The sequence below is a fragment of the Orycteropus afer genome, unplaced genomic scaffold (assembly GCF_000298275.1).
Source record: "Orycteropus afer afer isolate SDZICR_OR568_19922 unplaced genomic scaffold, OryAfe1.0 scaffold00694, whole genome shotgun sequence".
Lineage (NCBI taxonomy): Eukaryota > Metazoa > Chordata > Mammalia > Tubulidentata > Orycteropodidae > Orycteropus > Orycteropus afer.
The window spans coordinates 458,180-482,097 of record NW_006922281.1 but is presented as its reverse complement, the minus strand read 5'-3'; the positions used below and the strand labels follow the sequence as shown (position 1 = coordinate 482,097).

General features: G+C 52.4%; 1 protein-coding gene across 1 annotated transcript in view; it reads left to right on the top strand.

Moving 5' to 3' along the window:
- The window catches only part of ZNF135 (zinc finger protein 135), a 33,034-nt gene that overhangs the window by 551 nt on the left and 8,565 nt on the right, over window positions 1-23,918 (top strand). The window contains exons 3-9 of the mRNA XM_042783140.1: window positions 1,169-1,336; window positions 1,518-1,674; window positions 8,717-8,798; window positions 18,300-18,466; window positions 21,432-21,680; window positions 21,765-22,483; window positions 22,568-22,773. Of these exons, the coding sequence (XP_042639074.1) occupies window positions 1,169-1,336; window positions 1,518-1,674; window positions 8,717-8,798; window positions 18,300-18,466; window positions 21,432-21,680; window positions 21,765-22,483; window positions 22,568-22,773 (1,748 nt within the window). The remainder of the gene's footprint in view (window positions 1-1,168; window positions 1,337-1,517; window positions 1,675-8,716; window positions 8,799-18,299; window positions 18,467-21,431; window positions 21,681-21,764; window positions 22,484-22,567; window positions 22,774-23,918) is intronic.

Sequence of the window (23,918 nt, the reverse complement as noted above, 5' to 3'; positions counted from 1 at the left end):
TATATATCCTATAATACATATGTCTTGATAGTCATAATAAATGCCTACATTACTGGCTTTTGTATGTACTCTTCCTTCTATCTAAAAAAGTTTTCTATATAACAATATATGCTTTGACTTGTAGGCAGTAGCATTCACTGTGTATCGTGTGTCTTTTGAATGTTGTAGCATCATCTCTGCTTGATATTCTTTTGAAAATATTACCATGAAATGCATGGTGACTGCCATATGCAGCAAAACCAATGCTAGTGATAGAAACAGCTATCCAAATGCCAAAGGAGTTGGAAGCAAAAGATTATTAAATAACATTGAGGTAGAAAATAAATTAATGCTATTGCTTGCAATTTAGGAATGCCAAACTTGACAATCACAATGATTTTCAAAAACAAAGAAAAAATTCTTCAAGCTGTTAGAGGATCAATTCCATTGAAAGTGACAAGGCTAATGAAAATGCAAGAGGGACCTGTATCAGATACAGAGAAATATCTAGTCACATGGATTAAGGATCAAAGACAAAAGATTATCCCTCTCAATATGTTGACAGTCATTGCTAAGGCATGAAGATTGTTTGAGATGCTGAAGGAAAAAGCAGGGTCAGCCTACAATATGGTGTTTGTACAATATCCAATTTCACGGAATGCGTTGGAGACATTAAGTGATGCATGACTAGTTGCATCTACAAAGCTTTCTAGTTGTTCTCAAAGGCTATTAATTCTTTTTGTCTAAAGCCTTTAATTTAGGAGTGGATGCATAAATAAACACTCAAGTTGCACAGGGGTGGGAAAGCCAATGGGAGGGAGTATCACTACGGAAGTAGGATTGCCCAACCTTCCAGTGATACTGCCTCGGAAACCCAAGGAGGGGTCGCTATGAGTCAGGGCTGACTCGATGGCACATAACAACAACAACAACAACAAGGTAGACGTAGGGAGGGCCGGAGCTGTTCGCATCCCGCCCTGACGCCTGCGCCCTCCCCAGCTCCACCGCCCTGCTGCGCCTCCCGGGCCTAGCCTCCCCGCGGCGCCTGCGCCCAACGCGGCCTCGCCGCCCTGCTGCGCCTGCGCCTCCCGGCCCAGCCGCCAGGGCCTATGAGTAAGCAATCGTGTCAGTCATCGCTCCCAGCCTGCACCCCAGCCGCTCGTTGGTTCAATGCTGTCTCTGCGTTTAGGTGTTCGCGTCGCAGTCCCCACGGGTCCCTCCGCCCGTGGAACTCGAAGCCTCTGCTCAGACCCCGGTGCCCACCCCAGGGAGCCCGGCCCTTCGTCCTGGCTTTGAGCCCTCCGCAGGCGCTGTGGTGGTGCAGTCCTTAAAGTACTGGGCCGCCATCCGAAGGCAGGTCGAACCCACCAGCTCCTGCACTGGCGAAAGACGCTTCCAGAAAGATATATGGCCTTGGAAACCCTGTGAGGCAATTCTACCCTGTCTTCTAGGCGCTCTGTGACTCAGAATCCACTATGCGGCCGTGCGTTGGATTTTCAGCCCTCCACGTGACACTCAGACCCCCCCTTCAACCCCAGGAACTCCACAAAGTGGACCTCCAGGATCCCTCGACCACCACTAACCCCACATGCACCCCAGGTTGTATTCTCTACCTAGTCCTTAGCCCCATTCGACATCGGCCCAGGACCCCTCACGTCAACTCGGGTTCCCCTCACCCGAGCCCGGCACCCCCATGTTGGCCTAGGAACTTCCATGGGGACTTCACTCCCACGTGGATCCCAGGAGCTCTCCCAGGCCTCCCACAGATGGCTGAGGGGCTGCAACTCCCTGAGCACCAGAGGGGGCACCTAAATTCAGAGATTAGAACAGAGGGGGCTGCAGCAACTCCCCGAACTGCAAAACAGGCCATTTTTTCTTCAGACACACACATAAGCACAAGTGTCCTGTAGTGTAAGAGCATTTTGCCTGTAATCCTGGTCAGGGCGTGGGGGGACAGCAGATCCAGGCCCAGAGCACAGCTCCTCATCAGTCACCTATGTACCTGAGATACTTCTCCTTGGGCCCTGATGAGACACACCTGTGAACTGTGGAAACCTGGAGCCAGAGGAGCAGGAAGGCTCGCGGCCACCCTCCACTCCGTTGGTCCCGTCAGAAGCATTTCCACATAGTTTCTGCTCACTCTTTTTTCTCCCAGCAGATGGTTACGTGCACTTGACTGCTAACCAGAAGGCTGGTGGTTCAAACCCACCAGCCACTCCTTGGAAGGAAGGTTGGGCAGTCTACTTCTGTAGTGATACCGCCTCAGAAACCCAAGGAGAGGTCACTATGAGTCGGGTCCAACTCCACGGCACATAACAACAATTGGGGGAGACAGAGACATATGAAGAACACCTCAGCTTTTCCTTCTCTACCCCATGCTTTCATTGCTGGTGGGCTCCTGGCACCCATCTTAGGCCACCGTCTCTCTCTCTTCCCTGTGCTGAAGAAGCTTCATCCAAAGAGCTCAGGTTGGACGGCTGGGCTCAATCCCCAGAGTGCACCGTTTCTCTCAGGTACAGCAGGCATGATTTACAGGCCCGTCTAAGACCGCAGGGCAACTGGAGGCAGAACTCTGGAGTGTCTCCACTCGTCCCAGGGCCTGGGGGCTCAGTCCATTCAGTTTTAATGTCAGTCTCCATAACCTATATGTGTGTGCTTAGATGTTGTCTGTGCCAGAACTCAGTGAGAGAATGGGTGCCCTCACCCACGGAACCTACTGCAGCCCCACCATCCTCACCCTGGGCCAGCCCTTCCCCAGCTATGGGCCCCGTTACCATTCTCGTACTCACAGCTCCTAACCCCCATCTCTGCAGGCAGGCTGCCCTCAGAAGACATCTGCCTGACATCCCTCAGTCCTTCAAGTCAACTTGTCCAAAGAACTCATCCTCCCTCATCCTTAGAAAACCCAACTCCCTCCCCTCTGGTTTTCCCTCTCTCCCCAAGGCCTAAAAGGAATCCCCAGAAGGGTTCTCAGTGACCCCCCGGGCAGTGGTAACACACCTGGGGACCCCTCCACACCCCTCTCACATCGCTTGTCTCTGCACTGCCCTGCCCCTCTTGATGGTCTGTAGCTGCCTCTCAGAGGCTCTGCCTCTGGCCCTTGTCCCTCCCTTCCATCCCCAGCCTACAGCTGGCAAGAGCTGTCTACGCACGGACGCTGAACTGACATAATCACTGCAGAATAGATCCATCATGGCCCTCCCCTCCCCAGGGGGCTTTCCTAGTCCGCAGCACCCATGGAATAGAGACTGGAATCCTTAACCCTTAACTCTGCTCCTCTCTGACTCCCACCCGCGGCCTCCTCACAGCCCACCCCCTCAGAACAGTAGCACTTTACCGGTGCGCAGCACAGAGCGGGCCCCTAGCCCCTGTGAATGGGTGAGTGATGAGTGGTGAGGACTGCAGCCCCTGCCAAGATACTGTTGTGGGGCTGGAGTTACCAGCCAAGAAAGCGTTACTTGGACTTAAGAGTGTTAGGCAGAAACATGGCTGGCCAGGTGGGTGAACGATTGAGCCGGAGGGAATTATAAGAACTGGTCAAGCAAGGAGGTGCCTGACCAGAGCCCATACCAAACCCCAGCACGTAACCCTTGCTTAAGAAAGACCCCAGCACCTGACTCTTCCTCACGAAAGCCCCCAACCATTTCCTGCCCACTATGTGAATGAAGTGCTTCAACTCTGCTTCCTACCACCATGCTAATAGGGTACTTTAACCTTATTGGTTCCTGTAACACACCCTGCTCTCAATCCGGTCCTCTAAGAACCAGGAAGAAAATCACTATAAAATACCCTTTCTTTCACCTGGGCATCGCGACTTCCCTGGCCCCTCTCAGGGACCCATGAACCTCGCCCGGGCACCTCTCAGGGACCCGTAAACCTCTCCCGGGAGCGCAGAATAAAACTTCTCTTTAACCCCACTTTTGTGCGTCCTCTTCTCCTTACTGCAACCTTACAAAGAGGAGGCAGGTCGACTGCACTGTGGAAGGTCATCCACACCCTCTCTGCCCAGCCACAGGCACTCTGCCTTGGCTGACCTGCAAGGGTGTGGCCCAGGGCTCTGGGCTTAGAAAGTGACTCCTCAGAATCCTGTCAGCTGCCCTGGTTCATCACAGCCACAAAACGGAGTTCTTTGCCCAGGCTGCTCAAACAAGACCCCGCCAGAGCTGTACTGAGATAGGGGCCAGCCCGTCTTCTCTTTCTGCTCACCTGCGTGTGGTGGTCCTGCAGCCCTGCAGTCCACCCTGCCCTATGCCTTCCTCTTCTGGCATCTCCTATAAGGCCTGATGCCCCAGCCTCCCAAGTGTGATGCTTCCCAGCCTCCTGGCCACAGGGCACCTGCTGGGTGCTGGACCCTGTCCTGGCTGCTGATGAAGGGCAGTCCCTCATCAACTCACAGGTCACCATCCTCCTTGCTCTGGCCAGGGCCTCGGGAGTCAGAGGAGAGATGGCACTGTCAGGCTTTGAGGCCTCTGGCCTGGTAAGAAGGGAAGGAATGCATCCACGCAGCAGTAAATGCGGTGTATTTACATGTGAATGTTGGATCAATCAACTTCTTTTAATGCAAAACCGCCGTGTAATTGGTTGTCCTGAATATAGAATGGATTGAAAGCTCATTTGGTTCCCAGTGCAGCTGCTCCTTGTGGGGCCCTGTCATGGGCCACAGAGATGACGCCTGTGCTCCAGCGGTGCAGGGAATGCTGGCATCCATCAGCAGACGAGAAGCCAAGATTGGGGCTGAGCAGGCCCCAGCTGGTGGTCCTACCAGGGTCCGGCAGGGAGAGGGCTAGTGGCCCTGAGACCCAGTAACAGTAATGCAGGAGTGGCCTTCAGCTCATCTTGTTTGGTAGGTATTTCTGAAACCTGCCAGCTTTTTTGAAGATTTCACACACAAACCCAGATCTTTAGACCTTCTTTAGAGAAATCCAGACCTGGGATGTTGGCCTCTTCTGTCCACAGGGCACCACTTGCTGGAGCCAAGCAGCACCCAGCCCTTTAGAAAGGACCCAGCCCCAGCAGGCACTTAATTGAGAACCTTGGTTGGAAAAACCAGAAGAATGAAACAGGTGCAAGTCTCAGAGCTGGACAGCGCACCTCTGTGTCTCCAGCTGGGCCACTGTCAAGGGCAGGCCAGGCCAGGTGGCACCACGTGACATCCTGGTGACAGGACTTGGCCCTAAATCCTCTGGGCAATGGATTTCAATGAGTCATAAGCATGTTCATACTTTTTGATCCTGAAAAAGGAAATCAGGGAAAGAAAAAAGTAACATAGTAGAGGAAAATGTATTTTCCTGGGTTTTCTGGATGTGAAAAAACGACATAGCAGGGGTGTCTGACCTCCTCTAACTTCCCAAGGGGGAGGATCAAGATCAGCAGCCCAAGGCTGGTTCCTATGAGGCGGAGGTCAGACATGCTTCCTCTCTCCAACCTTTTTACCAACTGTGACACCAACCATCCCTCCCACAGCACTTTGTACTTCTCTGCTGGGTTCACTAATTCATTGGTTCACAAAATAGTTAACATTGTGACACAGAACTCAGACTATACTCATGATTATGGAATTTATTAGGGAAGTAACAGGACACACCTCAGGATCAGGATCAACTTAGAAGTACCAGGAATGACTCAGAATTCAGTTCTTAATTAGGACAGCTTCTTCTCACCCTCTGCCGCTGGACCCTGCTTAGGGCCTTCTCAGGCAAGTGTTACAACTCCCAGCCCCATGGGTCACCAAGCCTCATTGCAGCCATCTCACGCTAGTCTCAAGGTTCCTGCCGTCTTGTGCCGCTATCCCTCATTACTGCTGCACCATCATCTCTTGCTGTCTCCCCTATTATAGCTCCTCTCTGTGTCTCCTCAGTCTAGCAGGGTCCAAAGGACAAGCTCCACTCTGGCTCTGCTTTCTTGGTGGTCATGAGGTCCCCCTTTCTGCCTCTGGGATGAGCTCATTTTAAGCCTCACGGGATGGCAAGACTGAACAATCACCTCGTTACACTTCCATAAACCTCATTTGGATTGTCACAGCCCCACAAGGATGTCATGCACCTTATTTACATTATTAGCAAGCTATCTAATCCCCTTGATGGGCCACAATCACTTCATTTGCATAGTCCCACTCACTCATTTATTGGGAGATATAAAGACTAAGCCTCAGGGAAAAAAAAAACCCTCACTGCCATCAAGTCAATTGCAACTCAGAGACCCCGATTGGGTTTCAGAGGCAGTAAACCTTTATGGAAGTAGATCACCCCGTCATCTTTCCAAGAGCAGCTGGTGGGTTTGAACTGCCAACTTTCTGGTTAGCAGTCAAATGCCTCAGGCACTCCGCCACCAGAGCTCCTTAAGACTATGGCTAGAAAGGCCGTATTAAGTAACTGACTTCACTGCAGGGTGAAAAAAGTGGCAGAAGTAACATCTGTGTATATTTTAAAGGTTTTTGTTGCAGTAGACAGAAGAGTAGGCTGGCTTTCACAAACATGACAATCACAAATGTAGAATTTTAGTCTTTGTATATCAAAAGCCAAACCCACGGCCCTCTAATTGATTCTAACTCATAGTGACCCTATAGGATGGAGTAAGAATGGCCCAGAGGGTTTCCAAGGCTGTAAATCTTTACAGAAGCAGACTGCCTTATCGTTCTCCCAAGGAGCAGCTTGTTGTTGTTGTTGTTGTTATGTGCCGTCGAGTCGCCATTAGTCCCTTGGACTAAATGTTTCCTTGTATCTGACTTCACTCTTCTTTGCTCTGGATGAGGAGATACCCTCTTAGTTGTACCTTAGAAGGCTGCTTGCAAGCTTTTAAGACCTCAGTCACTACTCACCAAAATAGGATGTAGAACATTGTGTCTGTGGACTATGTTATGGCAGTTGCTTCTGATGTCCCCTCAGACCACGGCCCTGAGCCCCCAGGCCTGGTGATTCATTCCCTCAGGATGTTTGATTATGGCAACGTGAGCAATCTTACCATCCTCTCTGTTTCTGGAGTTTGAGAATAGTCATTCCTATCAAAGAAAAAAATGGCTGGTCTTGAATCCTCTCAGCTTCCAATCCAACATGTGAACACCAGTATCCGATTATCCAATAAGGAAGGTACACACAGGCTTACTTGTGCTAACTTACTAATCTAGTGAATAATTTCATTTTTTCACCATATCAAAGATTCTGCTTCTAGAGATGGCTGGCATCTGTCTCTCTCCCAACCCCAAGCACCTTCCTACAGAAGCAAAGCCTCTTTTGGAATTTATAATCCCTGACAAATCTGCATGTAAGCACAAGTGAGCCTGCGCTTACCTTGCTTATTGGGTAATCCGCCCTGGTGAGTCTGACGGATTTTCCAAGCAATATTTCCTTTCTTTTAGCTTCAGTTTCCTGGGATCCTTTCTGCTCCTGGCTTAGGAGCACCCAGTGAAATGCACCAAAAGCAAGACCATCTTGACTGGGGGCACAGAGGATCCGCTGCCACACCCCCTCCGTGATTATTAAGCAGATGACGAATGGGGTCAGTGACAGCAGAGCAGCTTTGAATACGATGCCGCTGTTCAAATGCAGTTTAGACCATTACGCAGTACTGTTCGAAGCCACTACGACACAGTGCAGGCTCTTGGCCCATGTTTCTCAGAACCTGGGAAATGTGCAAGGCTGGGTCAAGGTGGCACAATGCAGACTGGCTCTTGTCTTTGTGTTCCAATTGCTTTGCCAATTTCAGTGCTTTTCGTTTTCTTTTAAACACTGGTTTGTTTTACAATTAAGTTCATGGCATAGTTTCCAACGTGAAAGTGGTGTGTTTGTTCCAGAGGCTTCCTCTGGACACGGACAGTAGGCCTTCACTGGCCACCCCTGTAGTTAGTTGTGAAGTCGACTCGGCCTCCTGGCGCCCCCATGTGTGCAAAGCGGAACTGCTCCGTAGCCTCTTCAAGGATGTGACTTTTGGAGGCACTTCGCCAGGCCTGTCTAATGAAGTGCCTCTCCCAGGATTCGAACTGCCAACCCTTAGGCTGGTGGTGGGGCAGTTAGCCGTTTGCACCATTCCTCAAAGACACAGACGTCTTTCCCACCACGGTTTGCCCGCACTGAGTCCCCTGCCTTCAAGATTTCAAGACCCTCCCTTAGTTTGACTCAATATCTTCCCTGACTCCCCTACCAACCTGTTAAATTACTCCCCGGTCAGTCACCCGCTCGCCCCCACTGAAAGGTCAGCTCACTCGCTCAAAGGCGTGGTCCTGGTCCTTAAGACCCCCCACAGGCCGAGGGCGCCAAGACTGCAACCACTATTGCAGTCTGGCTACACACCGAGCCGCTCGAGTCCCGCGCGGCCCCCTGGGAGTTGTAGTTTCGCGCCCAGTCTACGCAGGCGCACCCTCCTCCGGTGACGGACAAGGTCTTTGTTCTACGGTAGGACTAATGAGTGAGACCCAGAAAAGGGTCACAGTAAGAAAATAAGGCTGATAGGTGGGGGTCCACGGGACCACGCTGGGACCCGTGCTGCCTCGCGCCCAGCACCCCAGAGAAGGTGGACTGATCAAGGGCACGCCCGGCAGCGCGTGCTCGGCCCTCTGGAAGTTGTAGTGTGGCGCACCATGCGCGCAGGCGCAATACTGGCTGGTAATGGCTGTGGCCTTACCCTTGCCTTCCGGTGAAGCGTATGAAGCAAAGAGGAGGCTAGCCAGTGGGAGGCTTCCGGCCTACAGTTAATCCGGAGCTCGGCTGCCTCATCTCTAGTGCGCCCCCCCCCCACCGGGCAGGGGAGCACCGGAACAACCGGACGCAAGCGCGCGGCCCTCTGGGAGTTGTAGTTCGGCGCCTGTCTGCGCAGACGCAGACCTTGTAGGTGGTGGCCGAGGCCTTTGTCCTGCTGGCCCGCGGGTAAGTCGGGTACGCGACTCGTCTCGGACAGGGGAGGCTGAGCTGGACGGAGGCTGGGTCTGCCCGGTGGCCGGGCCGGGAGGTGTATTCGATCGCGCAGGTGTCGCCCGAGTCCCTTTTGCTGCTTTGGGCCTGGGGTGGGTTTTGACGGGGGTGGTAGGGGCGGAGCCGATGGGGCGGGGCCTGGTTTTGAGGGGGTCTCTGAGTCCGAGGAGGGAATGGGGGCTCCTGGTTTTGACGGGAAGAGTTGGGGACTCCTAATCTCGAGATCAGGAAGGAGAGACAAGCTGGCCGGACCCGTCGGAGGCTGGAGCCAGCCTTACCTGCATCCCTCCGGCCTTGGTGGGACGCGGGGCGGGTAGAGGGGTTGGTAAACAGAGGCAGCCGAGGGCGCACCGGGGGTCCTCTCCGGGGTCTGCGCCTTCTTGAGGGGCGCTGCCTCTGCGGGGTGGCGTGGGGAGAGACCAGATGCCCCGGACTGGGATCCTAGCCGGCTTGGGCCCAGGAGACAGACTTCATTAAACTCTTAAGTATCTGTGGTGGAGCTCTGGGGGCACAGTGGTGAAAACATTCGGTTCTCAACCAAAAGTTCCTCGGTTTTGACCCACCAGCTGCTCTGAGGGAGAAAGATGAGGTAGGTAGTTGGCTGTAAGGACTGACATTCTTGGAAACCCTACGGGACAGTTCTACTCCGCCCACTAAGGGCGCTGTGGGTCGGAATGGGCTGGATGTCTGGGCTGGCATCTGAGATGACTTAACTCCCTGGCGGCATAGTGCCTAAGACATTTGATTGCTAACCAGAAGGTTGGTGGTTCAAGCCCACCAGCCACTCTGTGGAAGGAAGACTGAGCAATCTACTTCCGTAAAAATTCACCACCTTGGAAACCCAAAGGGGGTCACTGTGAATCTGAATCAACTTGATGGCAATGAGTTTGGTTTTGGTTTTTTGAGGCGTCACCCAAGTGCCTTCATCAGTTCATTCATTTAGTCTGTTTTGGGTGTCAGGCCCTCATTCTAGGTTCCAGAACCTCAGCAGAGACCCTGACTTCACTTCTGCTACCTACAGCCCACCGTGCAGTTGGAGAGACAGGCAGGAAACCCATTTATGCATAACTGAACAAGATCACTCCCTACCCTCAAAACTGCAGTGAAGATAGTAGGGCCAGGACCAATGGGGCTCTTGGAGTGGAGTCATCAGAGAAGATACAGAGAGAAAAGGAGGAAACACGCCCCCCCTGTGGTGTGAGCATTTCAGTCACAGGGGCTCAGCCAGGAACAAGCCTGTAAACCACCAGAAACGGCTGTGTGTGTGGTAGGTGCTAAGCAGATGCTCCCTGAAGTGGAAGGCTTTTCCCTCATCTGTGGTCAGCACCACCTGACCATCTCTGCTGCTGCCAGGCTGTCTTTCGCCCTCCACATGCCTGCTTGTGGTGGTTAACTGCTGTTTTGTTGACTCCAACTCACAGCAACCCCCACATGTTCCAGAGCGGAATTGCACCTTAGCATTTTCTTGACTGTAATCTTTGTAGAAAAGAGTGTTGGTGACGCAGTGGTCAAGCACTTGGTTGCAAACCGAAAGGTTTGTGTTCGAACCCACCCAGCAGCTCCATGGAAGATAGACTTGGCCATCTGCTCCCATAAAGATTACAGCCCAGAAAACGCTGTGGGGCTGTTCTGCTCTGTTGCATGAGGTCACTGAGTCAAAAACTGACTTGCCAGCTTATAACAACTATCTTTTTTATTATTATTATTTTTACTGTGATTTGGGTGAAAGTTTACAGAGCAAATTCATTTTCCATACAGCAGTTCATACACATTTTGTTTCATGACCTTGACTGCAATTCCCATAATGTAACAGCTCTCTTCCCACTCACTCTCTGTAGTTACCTCTTCCCTGTGTCCTTCTTTCCTGTCCATTCTTGCCCCCTGAGCAATCTCCCTGTGCAAACACTGCCCTTCTGTTCTCCCATCACTGATCGTTGTAAGGAGTGTATCTACCCATATGCCTGTTCATCCCAGGAGTGAGTTCAGTTCCAGACCTGAAAGGTAACTAGGGACCATAATCTTAGGGGTCTCACCAGGCTCTGTCAGACCGGCAAACCTGGTCTTTATTTTATGATTTTGAGTTTTGTCCCACACTTGTCTCTCACTCTATCCAGGACCTCCTGCACTGATCCCTTTCTGAGTAGTTGACAGTGGTAGCTGGGTACCATCTAGTTCTTCTGGTCTCAGGGGCATAAAAGCTAAAGTTCACATGGTCCGCTAGTTCCTTGGACTAATTGTTTCCATATGTCTTTGGTTTTCTTCAGTCTTCGTTGCTCTGGATGAGGAGAGAACAATTCTTGCATCTGCTTGACCACTTGCAAGCTTTTGAGACCCAGTCGCTACTCACCAGAGTAGGGTACCTAACGGCCATCTTTGCAGAAGCGGGTGGCCAGGCCTTTTCCTCTGATAGGTTAGCAACTGATCATAAGCCACTTGGACCAGCCAGGCAATTCCCATGATGACCCTGCAGGCCAGATGCTGCTAAGGGAGCCATGCAGCACCTGGGGAACCGTCACAGTAACAGAAATAGTTGTCACTCTGGAAACCAGCTGTGCGTCCCTCGCACACCCTGGGCCTCAGTTTCCCCTTCTGGAATGGGGTAGGAGAATGCGAGGTCAGCCTGTTATACACCTGCAGTAGTGCCAGGCATAGGCAGGGCTCAGAAATTGGCAAGCTGAGGTTTCAGTGCCCATTGAGTCTGGCCTGAATGTTGGGCCCTGGACAGCAAGCTGCTCCTTCTCTCACCACAGGGGGTTCCGGCCCAGCCTCTCACGTCCCCTCTCCCCAGGAAGTGCTGTGGAGGAGCTGTAGGAGGCCAGAGGGGGGATAAGTGCTGGGCTCCTGGCCACCAGCACACCGGTGAGTATACCACTGCCCTCACACTCAGCCTTCCAGAACCTGTCCACCGGTCCTGACCCAGGGTCCCACCAGGCTGCTTCCCACCTCAGAGCCTTTGCCCTCAGTGTGGTCCCTGCCGGGAGTACACTTCTGTGTCTCCAGATCTCAAACATCACCTCCTCTGAGAGGCCCTCCCGGATTCCCCACCTGTCCCGGCAGCTGTCATGGGTCAGTCCCACTGATGCAGTGGGTCTGGGACTTTTCTCAGAACAGTCCAGGTCCATACTCCCTGCTCACACTTTTCACCCAGTCATTCGGCTGCCATGTACAGAAGCCTGCCAAGGACCAGGTACCCCTCTAGGCACATTTGGACACATGCCAGGCAGGGACCACGGCCCAGAAGAGGCTCAGCATAACCAGGGAGGCCTCTCTGAGAAAGTGACCGGTAAGCAGAGACTGGCAGGAAGAAAAAGAGTGAGGTCAAGGCCCCTGGGAAAAGTGGGCGGAGGGAACGGCATGAGCAAAGGCCCTGTGGCAGAGCCAGGCCAGGCCCTTCCCGTGTGTAGCCACAGGGTGGGGAACAAAGTCCCCAGGGCTGGCACGTGGGATCTGGGGCCTCGGAAAGAGATTCTGGTGGTTGTGGCACAAGAAGCAGGAAGGCTCTGAGGGACACACTTGTTCTCCTCCTCCAGGGAGTCCTCCTAGACCAGAGCTCCTTTCAGGTAGGCCTGCTGTCCCAGTGTGTGCTGGGCATGGGGGTCTTGGGGACAGATAGACCAAGGCATTCTAAAGTTACTTTGAGCTAGGTGGCCTCAGGCCCCTAACTCCCCTCTCTGTGCTTCCGTGTCTTTGTCCTCACCTTGTGGAGAATCATATAGGGTGGCCCATGGCATTGACTACCAGGCTTGGCTTCTTCATCCTTCCACCCAGCCAGAGCACCTGCTGTGCACAGGGAACCCCAGTAACCACGGTGCTCTCTGGTGGGTGGGCCAGGCCCGTGGTGGTGGTGGGCGGTGGTGGTATCATGTGCTATTTTCGCCACCCCCTTCTCTGGGGTTTCCAGTGCCCCGTCAGCTGGACCCCAGCAGCTTCACCACTGCAGTTCCCTCCCTGGCCAGCCACACCCACAGGGCAGGGCCCACATTTTCTAAACCCTCGGTGGCCCTCACAGCTGCTCGGTACCTTGAAGTTTCCGCTCGGCTCTTTTTTCAAAGCCTGCTTTGTTTTTTAATAATGAAGTAGACTTTACAGCACAAGAGTGACTTGTGTGGCAGGAGTCTGTTGATAGTCTACCATGCACCCAGGCACAGGGCGTGAACTGACAGCCTGAGAGCCATAGGCCTGGGGGAGCTCATGACTCATCAGGGATAGGGTGGTGGCTGGTGAATCTGAGTCTGTAGGGAAAGAGCTACAGGTAGGAGCAGACGTTCCTGCAGGAGGGGCCGGTGTGGCAAAGGCCTGGCCCACCCCCTGCCCTAGCTCCACCCTCATGCCCTAGGCTCTGCCTTTGAGCCTTAGCTCCACCCTCATGCCCTAGGCTCCACCCTCATGCTCCAGGCTCTGTCCTCCAGCCCTAGCTCTACCCTCATGCCCTAGGGTGTGCCATCATGCCTTAACCCTGCTCTCATGCCCTGGCCCCGCCCTCTCTGCTCTGGCCACACTCTTCCTGTTCCTGGGCTGCTTCCTTCCACCTCAGGACCTCTGCGAGTGTGGGCCCCATTGCCTGGGTAGGTCTTCCTGGGTCTGTGTGGCCATGTGCAGCATCTCTCCTACTGTCCCCACAGCCAGAAAACAAGCACCACCAGGCCAGGCATGTGTGTCTCTGGTTCCTCTGGCATTTGCAGGGTCGGACCACCACCTGTGCTCTGTAAAATAGTCAAACCAAGCCCATTGCCTTGGAGGCAATTCTGACTCACGGCGACCCCACTGTTACAAAGTATAGTGTCTTTTAAGCTGTAATCTTGGAGGCGATTCTGACTCATGGCGGCCCCACTGGTACAAAGCATAAGTGTTTTCTAGGCTGTAACCTCGACTGAAGCAGATTGGCAGGCCTTTCTTCTGCGGCACTGCTGGGTGGTTTCCAACCGCTGACCTTAGTTAGTAGGTAAAGGCCAACTGCATGCTTGGTAGGACTGGGTCAGTAACTGCTGGGCGAGACCTGAGCAGTGTAGAAAACGTGGAGCAGTCGAGAAGAGTGGGCTAAAGAAAGTGAACGTCCCGGAGGACCCCTGCCGTGGTGCGGGGCCCTGGGCACACACCTCACATGAATGACAATTCCCTCACAGCAGCCTTCTGAGGGGCCACTCATCTTACAGTGAGGAAACTGAGGCACTGGACGACTGAGAGGTGCGCCGGGGTGTTGGGGCTCCAAATCTGACCATCTGGGTCCAGGGCTGGGTGGGTCTGGACTGTGCAGCCCCCAAATGCCGCGTACTTCACACCTGCTGCCTGTGGTCCCCACTCTCCCCATCGGAGGAACTCCAGAGGAGGCAGGTTCTGCCCCGAAGGCCTGGATCCGGGACCCTTTGTGTCTTAGCTCCGCTCATATGGGGACTGTGATATCTCATGTTGGGGGTAAGATCATCGACCTGACCCTGCATCCACCCCACACCACCTCAACCTGGCCCCCTCGGCCTGGCTCCGCCCCTCAGTGCGGCCCCGCCCAGGCTGCCCCCCAGCCATCCTTCCCACTGGGTTTACGTGAAAATGGAGATCTCCCAGGGTGAAATCTGTGCCCAACCCCGATCCTCTTGAGCCTTGAAGGAAATCTCAGGGTCCCAATCTAGTTATGGAAGGAGCAGAAATCAGTGAAAGTGTGCCAGTGGGGAATACCAGTGATGGACCCCACCCCTCAGGATCCCTCCTAGCCTTTAACCGTGCGCTGTTTCCACCCAGTACTGACTGAGATGAACACACTGTGGCGCCAGTCCCGGGGTCCTGCTGGCCAGTCAGCCCCCCTTCCATTCCCCTCGTGCCCGCCACCATCTACTGGATCTTTAGTTTGTTTTCCCCAGCCCACCTCTTTTTTTAATCAAGTCATGATCTGTGTGGGATGTAGATTTACACGAAGGAGCCCTGATGATGCAACAGGTGAGAGCCCAGCTAGTAACCAACCACATGTCGGTGGTTCGAACCCACCCAGTGACTGCAGGGGAGAAAGACCTGGTCATCAGGCTGGCAGTCATGTGGATACTGATGCACAGCAACCCTACAGACTGCAGCCTAGGAAACCCCACGGGTCAGTGCGCCTCTGCCACGTGGGGTGACCGTGAGTCAGAATCAACTCCACGGCACCCAGCAACAGGTTTACAGGAATGGTGTGTGGGTCCTTGTGACGCTCTGGCTGAGCTGCGGGAGGTTCCCAGACCTCCCCAGCTCCCTGGGGCCCCTGCCGGTCACTGTCTCCCCACAGCCCAGGCACCCCAGCTATGGCATCTCAGATCCCTGTCTTTCCAGGGAGAAACCGGACAGGAGGTCTGAGCTGAGCTGCCCCCTGGGCCCAGAACCTCCACCCTGACCCCTGTGGCCTGTTCTCACTTATATTTTTTGGGGGGGCTTGGGTAGCAGGGTCATGTGGCCAGTAGTTTGACGCTGGGCCCAGATGGCCCAAGTATGAATTCTGGCCTAGCCCTTTCCTCGGGTGATTTAGGGCAACTCATTTCATCCAACTGCTGGAGGCATAGAGAGCCCCGTCATGGGACATTGTTTTGAGGATTAAGCGAGACAGTGTCCTCTCAGCCTCTTGCCCAGCTTGGGACGGGCGCCATCTATCTGTGTTTGAGTTGAATTTTTTTTTAATATACAGGAATGAAAAGTCCTTAGGTTGTGTCAGAATACCTGTTGTCTTCCACAGGGACTTCTTGTATCGCCACCACTTGCCCCAAGACTGATGAGCTTATTTACGCATTTCTTTATTAATGCATTTTTTGAGGCCATCAGCATGCATTGCAGCATTGTCCTTGGGAAGACGTCACACAGCTCTTAGAACGTCCTCCTCCCAGGCCTCCCTCCACACCTCCATGTTGTCACTTCCCTATGCCTCATTTTCCCCTGGGTTTATGAACTTTTTTCCTAACCTATAGGAATAGCGCTTTGTCTTGTTTTACATACATACTCCTATTATTCTGTGAATGTCCCACAACTGGGTTGCTTTGTGACCAGGACTTCAGAAGGTCAGTCACTGGCTGTGTATCATTCTGCCTCATCTTGCTGCTGTTATGGGCCGTAGAGTTAAGTCTGACTCATGGCGACCCCATAGGACAGAGTGGAACTGCTCCAGAGGGCTTCCTAGGCTGCAGTCTTTATGGGAGCAGGTTGCCAGCTCTTTTCTTCTGTGGAGCAGCTGGTGGCTTTGAACTGCTGACCCATCGGTTAGCAGCCGAGCACTTAACCATTGCACCACCAGGGCTCCTTATCTCATCTTGTGCTTGGCAGCAAAGTTGTCCATGGTATGGGTGAATGTGACTTTCTGGTTGCTCATCCACTGATGGGCATCAGGCTGTAACCAGCTTGTCCCTGTTACGTGTTGGTGATGTGGCAGGGCACAAGGTTCTCTGGGAGGTGGAGGGCAGGGAGAATCAAGTGGACATGTTAAAGGGTATTGATGTAGTACAGAGGGCCTCATAAATATGGAAAAACCCTAAGAGCCAGGAAGAGAAGGAATGGTGTATTTGTGTGTGGTGAACAATCTACTTCCATAGAGATAACTGCCTTGGAAACCCAAGGAGGGGTTGCTGTGAGTCGCATTTGACTTGACTGGCAATGAGTTTCTTTGAGTGAGGCCAAATAATGGCCTGAAAGATGCCCAGAGGGAAATGGGACCTCAAGGAAGTGAATTCTGGTGACAAGAATGAGCTTGGAAGCAGATTCCTTCCTTAGGGACTCCAGAGAACCCGAGCACACCCTGCTGCACTTCTGCCCCACAGAGCTAGGAGATAGGAAATGCATGTTGTTTTAAGCTCCAAGTTTGTGGTAACATGTTACAGAAGAATAGAAAACTGATGTACAAGTGGGGAAGGAGGTCTGATGACATAGCAGTTAAGTACTCAGCTGCTAGCCGAAAGGTCAGTGGTTCAGACCCACCCAGCAGCTCCACAGGAGAAAGACCTGGTAATTTGATCCCATAAGAATTACACCCTAGCAAACCCTGTGGGGCAGTTCTTCTCTGTCATAGGGGGTCATTATGAGTTGGAAACTGCGGTCAGCCAACACCAACAGCAGCAACACGGGTATGGGAGCTCCTGGCCTTTGTGTCGTGAGTAGAAACCTCAACCCCAAACATGGGCGTGGGGGGCTCCTGGCCTTTGTGTCGTGAGTAGAAACATCAACCCCAAACATGGACGTGGGGGGCTCCTGGCCTCTGTGTTGTGAGTAGAAACCTCAACCCCAAACATGGGCGTGGGGGCTCCTGGCCTTTGTGTTGTGAGTAGAAAGGTCATCTCCACCCCAAGATTTGTTTTTAATCTCTTGAGGTTTTTCAAGGGCTTTGTGTCATTCATATGAAACATTGAGATGCTTCCATCTTGGACCTATCTGGATTTTATCGGGCCACAGGGGTAAGGCAGGGATCCACTCTGATAGTTTTCCAGATATTCCCTTCCCCACATCCCCCAATGCCCATTCCAAAGGCACCTCTAGGAAAGCACACTTCTGAGTAACCCAGCCCGCCTTTGACCATGTGCTCTGTATCATCAGCTTCTTGATGCTTCTGAGTAACCCAGCACGCCTTTGGCCGTCCGCCCCGTATCGTTGGCTCCTTGATGCTTCTGGGGAGCGCTGGTAGTGTAGTGCCTGAGGCATTTGACTGCTGACCAGAAGGCTGGTGGTTCAAACCCACCAGCCACTCCTCAAAAGGAAGATTGGGCATACAACTTCCGTAGTGATACCACCTTGGAAACCCAAGGAGGAGTCGTTATGAGTTGGAAACCATTCAGTGGCAGTGAGTTTGGTGGGTTTTTTTTTTATGCTTCTGAGTAACCCAGCTCGCCCTTGACCATCTGCTCCATATCATTAGCTCCTTAATGCTTCTGAGTAACCCAGCACGCCTTTGACTGTCCACCCTGTATCACTGGTTCCTTGATGCTTCCGGGGAGCTTTGGTGCCGTAGTGCCTAAGGCATTTGACTGCTGACCAGAAGGCTGGTGGTTCAAACCCACCAGCCACTCCTCGGAAGGAAGATTGGGCAATCTACTTCCATAGTGATGCCACCTTGGAAACCCAAGGAGGGGTCGCTGTGAGTTGGAAACCACTCAATGGCAGTGAGTTTGTTTGTTGTTGTTGGTTTTTTTTTTTTTTTTTTTTATGCTTCTGAGTAACCCAGCACACCTTTGATTGTCTGCTCCGTATCATTGGCTCCTTGATGCTTCTGAAAAACCCAGCACACCTTTGATGGTCTGTTCTGTATTGTTGGCTCCTTGATGCCATTTTTTACTTTCTGGTTGGACTTTTCTCCAACCACGTTGCTGGGAGGCAGGCTTCACCTACCAAGTACAGGAAAACTTGGCCTATCTCCTCAGACCCACAGGAACTCTCTCCTGTCTATTCTGGCTGGTGCTCTTATTCACCACCTGTCCCCACCAGTGGCCAGGGCCAGGTTCGAGGACCCTCATGTGTGACGTTTCAGGAGCAGGTGACTTTTGAGCATATGGCTGTGGGCATCACCCAGGAGTGGGGGCTGCTGGAGGCTGCCCAGAGGACCCTGTACTGTGACATGATGTTGGAGACCTTTGGACTCCTGGTCTTCATGGGTAAGGATGTGACCATTCCCTGACAGTGTGACCCTGGCATAGACTCTTGTTCTGTTGGGGATGAAAGTGGGAAGAGAACTTGGCCTATGAAGAGTGACCCAGCCAGTGTCTCAGGCTTCAGGAGCCTGAATTCCTGTTGCTTTGAAGTTTCAGTGAGATTTTTACTCTTTTGGCCCAGCAGGAGGTTTTGACTGTTTTATTAGGGTAAGAAACAGCAGTTAGTCAGGATATTTGGGTTGTGAGTCACAGACCCCACCTGATTATGCCACAAGCAAAAAACCATGAGGTTCAGGGAACACACTGGGCCCCATAACTGCAGACTCTCCTGGGAGGGTCCCAGATCTGCAGTGCTTCACCTCCCTGGCTCCATTCCCAGATGGGTGCCCCTCCTGTGTCCAGAGCACCCATTGAGCCTTGGGTTGGCATGGATTGGCCACTGGGTCCCCTCCACACAGGTCATTGCCACTGGGGGCAAGGTAGGGTTCTGGGTCACACGTCCACATCAGAACTAGGAATGGAGTTGTAGACTAAGAGTGAAGGAATGGGGTCCCCCAAGGAACATGGGGCTGTTACCACAACAGGTCCAGCCCCTGCGGCCACTTACAGCCCAAGGAGCCTGGAAGACCAAGGGTGAAACTGAAGGAGGGTCCTAGGATGCAAATGCTCACTCCTTGGGTCTCCACGGAGCAGAACATCAGCACCCCAAGCCGGACATCATCCCCTGGCTTGAGCAGGAGGCTAAGCTGTGGGCAGTAGATACCAGAGTTCCCCTAGGTGTGTGCGCATGTGAATTGGGAGCCTGGAAGGCTATGAGGCACCTGGCCGCACGAGCTCTCCATGGGCCACAGGCAGTGTGGTGCTCCATGCTCTTCATGTGGCACAAAAGGACCCTGTCGGTGGCAACCCTAGGCATCGAGGTGCCAGGTCTGGCAGGCAATTTCCTGCTGGCCCTGGCACTGAATGAGCCATAGCCCACAATGCCATCACCAAGGCTGAAGAGAGACAACCACTGAGGATGGGGGTGTCACAGCAGCATAGCCCCCATCTCTGGTTCTCCAGCCCTTCCCCAGTTTGTTAGTTCCCTGTTGCTGCTGTAAAGAGCCTCGTAGCTCAACAGTTAAGTGTTTGGCTGCTACCCGACAGATTGGTGGTTTGGACCCACCCAGCAGCTCCAGGGGAGGAAGACTTGGTGGTCTGCTCCCCTACAGATTACAGCCTAGGAAACCCTATGGGGTAGCAGTTTTCCTCTTGTCACATGAAGGTGCTGTGAATCAGAAGTGACTTGACTAATAACAGCAAGAACAAAACTGCTGCCGTGACAGATTACCACAAGGTTTGGGGCCTAAACAATGCATATTCCGTTTCACAGTTCTGATGGCCAGCAGATTGGAATGGATCTCACTGGGCTGTAATCAAAGTGGCAGGGCAGCATGGTCTTGTGGGGGTTCTAGAGGAGAAGCTTCTCTATCTCCAGTTTCTAGCAGTCACCCATATTCCTTGCCTTGGGGCCCCCTTCTCCATCTTTAGAGTCAGCAGTGGCCACTCAAGTCTTTCTCATATCAGCCTGCCTCTCCTGCCACCGTCTTCCACATTTCAGGACCCTTGTGTTTACATTGGATTATGCCACCTGGATAACCCACAGCAATCTCCCTGCCTTGATGTCACCTGAGTAAGAACCTAAATTCCTGCTTGTCATAGTCACATTTCCAGGGGTTAAGACTTGGGTGTCTCTGAGGGAGCTGTTTACCTGCCTGCCACACCTAGCATTACCTTTTAGTTTTTTAAGGTTTTCATTGGTGTATAATATAGTGCCAGGAAAGCACCCACATCCCACCCGGGGGCCAATCTGGAGTAGAGTGGGGACATCCTGCACTGAGGCCATGGCTTCCTTGGGGCAGGCTGGGTACCAGGGGAAAGGGCATACCTGCTGGGAAAGAACACATTTATTCATTGTTCAGTCACATATCCTTGAGTTTCTGCTGTGGGTGGGGTGGAGTGTCACCTAATGTGTACAGAAGCCCCCCCCCCTCAGGGGTGTTCCCAATTAGTGGGGTAGACAGAAAGTAAACCAGATCAAACTACACCACAGGTCATTTCTCCATCCTTCTGATGGACAATGCTTCAGCTAATTCCAGGTTTGGAAGAACTGATGGGTGTCTTTACATCTGGGGTCTGAGGGCAGAAGAGTGATATACCTCCAAGAAGGACCAGCTTTTGGTGATGAGAGGGCTGGGCTGGGCGGTCCTTCCCTGATGGCAGCTTTTCCTCTGTCACCACCTGGCCTTGTGAAGGTTGGTTTAGCCAGGGCATGACTGTCACTCTGCTCCTTCCAAGGGTGGAAGGATAGAATGCTCTCTATCCCCTCAGCCACTTTATCTGTGATCTCCTTGCAAACTCATCCATATCCCTTATACTCCCCTCCCCTCTGTTAGTCTCTGTGTTTTCCCTGCCTCTCTTGTTCTTTCCCTGGTTTGCAAAGCCATGTTTTAAAGGGGCCAGAGCCTCTTGTGCCTTGAACCGACATAAATCAGCTTTGTTCATCCTCCTCTTGTCCCCTGCAGATTCTTTTTGTCCCCACAACAGGCACTAATGCACATTTCCACTGTTTGTTTCTTTCAGGCTTGGAAACTGTACATAAAACAGACTGGTCTGTGGCAAGGCATCTCTGAAGAACTGATGATGTCTTGGTAGGAAGAATCCTGTGGTTTGGTGTATGATCCTCCAGAGGAAGACACCAAGGACCACAGGCAGTGGAGCCATGACAGCCCAGACAGCTGTGTGATGCAGGCAGCCTTCATGCCTATGAGGGAGCAGCAGGGGAATGGGTTTGGAGAACAGCGGAGTCTGAGCCATAACCTCCCAACCCAACCAATGACTCCTGAAAGACAAGACCCTTGTATATGGGGAACACATGTAAACAGACAGGAACCAGACTCAAATGCTCACCAGAACGCCTATGCAAAAGAGAAACCCTACAAATGTCGGGAATGCGGAAAGGCCTTTAGTCACAGCTCAGCACTCATTGAACACCATCGGACACACACTGGAGAGAGGCCATATGAATGTCGTGAGTGTGGAAAAAGCTTCCGAAACAGCTCAGCCCTTACCAAACACCAGAGGATCCACACTGGGGAGAAACCCTACAAATGCAATCATTGTGGGAGGACCTTCAACCAAATCGCCCCGCTGATCCAGCACCAGAGAACTCACACAGGTGAGAAGCCTTATGAGTGCAGTGAATGTGGGAAATCCTTCAGTTTTAGGTCCTCCTTCAGCCAACATGAGCGTACTCACACAGGTGAGAAGCCCTATGAGTGCGGTGAATGTGGGAAAGCCTTCCGGCAAAGTATTCACCTCACCCAGCACCTGCGAATCCACACTGGGGAGAAGCCCTATCAGTGTGGAGAGTGTGGCAAGGCCTTCAGTCACAGCTCATCGTTGACAAAACACCAGCGAATCCACACCGGGGAGAAGCCCTACCAGTGCCATGAGTGTGGCAAAGCCTTCACCCAGATCACACCACTAATTCAGCATCAGAGGACCCACACAGGAGAGAAGCCCTACGAGTGCAATGAGTGTGGAAAAGCCTTCAGCCAGAGCACCCTCCTGACCGAGCATCGGAGGATCCACACAGGAGAAAGGCCCTATGGATGCAATGAGTGTGGGAAAACCTTCAGTCACAGCTCATCGCTTAGCCAGCATGAAAGGACACACACGGGAGAGAAGCCCTACGAATGCAGCCAGTGTGGCAAGGCTTTCCGGCAGAGCACACACCTCACTCAGCACCAGAGAATCCACACTGGGGAGAAACCCTACGAGTGTAATGATTGTGGCAAGGCCTTCAGCCATAGCTCATCCCTATCTAAACATCAGCGGATCCACACTGGGGAGAAGCCCTACAAATGTAATGAATGTGGTAGAGCCTTCAGCCAGCTCGCCCCCCTCATCCAGCATCAGAGGATCCACACAGGAGAGAAGCCCTATGAATGTAATGAGTGTGGCAGAGCCTTCAGCCAGAGCTCCCTTCTCATAGAACACCTGAGGATTCACACCAAGGAAAAGCCCTATGGATGCAATGAGTGTGGAAAATCCTTCAGTCACAGCTCATCGCTCAGCCAGCATGAAAGGACACACACCGGGGAAAAGCCCTATGAATGTCAGGATTGTGGAAAATCCTTCCGGCAAAGCACCCACCTTACTCAGCACCGGAGAATTCACACAGGAGAGAAGCCGTATGAATGCGGTGACTGTGGGAAAGCCTTCACACACAGCTCCTCCCTAACCAAGCACCAGAGAACTCATACTGGGTAAACCCACCCTGCAAGTGCTGGGGATGTGGGACAGCCTTAAGCCATACATGGTTCATCCCCTACTGGACCTGACTCAGTGACATTGGCAAGAAACAAGACAAATACTTATACCCAAGCCTTCACACACAGCCTCTCCCTTACCAAGCACCAGAGAACTCATACTGGGTAGACCTGCCCTGCAAGTGTTGGGGGTGTGGGACAGCCTTACTCCATGTATAGTTCGTTCTCTACTGGACCTGACTCAGTGACATTGGTGAGAAACAACAAACATTAATGCCCAAGCCTTCACACACAGTATTCCCCAGTCACCCTCAGAGAGTTCACACTGATGGGAGTGATTGTGGGAATGCCAAGCCCTAGGCCACCCATCTCCAGATACCAGATCGGACAGGAGGGAAATGTGGAGATAATGTTGAGAGCCTTCGACCATAAGTGCCCACTAATGGTACATGACAGGACGTACAAAAGAGAGAAAAGGAACAAATGTGGATCCAGGGATGGCTACCATCCAAGGATTCACCATATTCCAAGCCAGAGATTTCAAAGTGGTGAGAAACCCAACAAATGCCTTTCAAAAACCAAGAACCAAATGAAGCCAGAATTTATCATGATTGCACATTATGTCCTTAGAGTGAGATAGTGCAAGTTATAAATGATGCATATTGGCTCTGACTCCCAAAAATCAGTATGGTGGGATGTGTTCCAGAATCATGAGGGACTTTGTGTGTGTGTGTGTGTAATTTAGGTGAAAGTGGCATAGTGCCTGAGACATTTGACTGCTAACCAGAAGGCTGGTGGTTCGAACCCACCAGCCACTCCTCAGAAGGAAGACAGGGCAGTCTAGTTCTGTAGAGATACTGTCTCAGAAACCCAAGGAGGGCTCACTATGAGTCAGATAGACTTGATGGCAGTGGGTTGGTTGGTTGGTTACAGAGCAAATTCATCTTCCATACGGCAGTTCGTGTACACTTTGTTTCATGACATTGACTGCAATTTCCCACAATGCAACAACTCTCCTCCCACTTCCTCCCCATAGCCATCTATTCCCTGTGTCCTTCCTTCCCATTCACTCCTGCCCCTGAGTTGTCTCCCCGTGCATACACAGTCCGTCTATTCTCCCATGATTGATCTCTCCAAGGAGT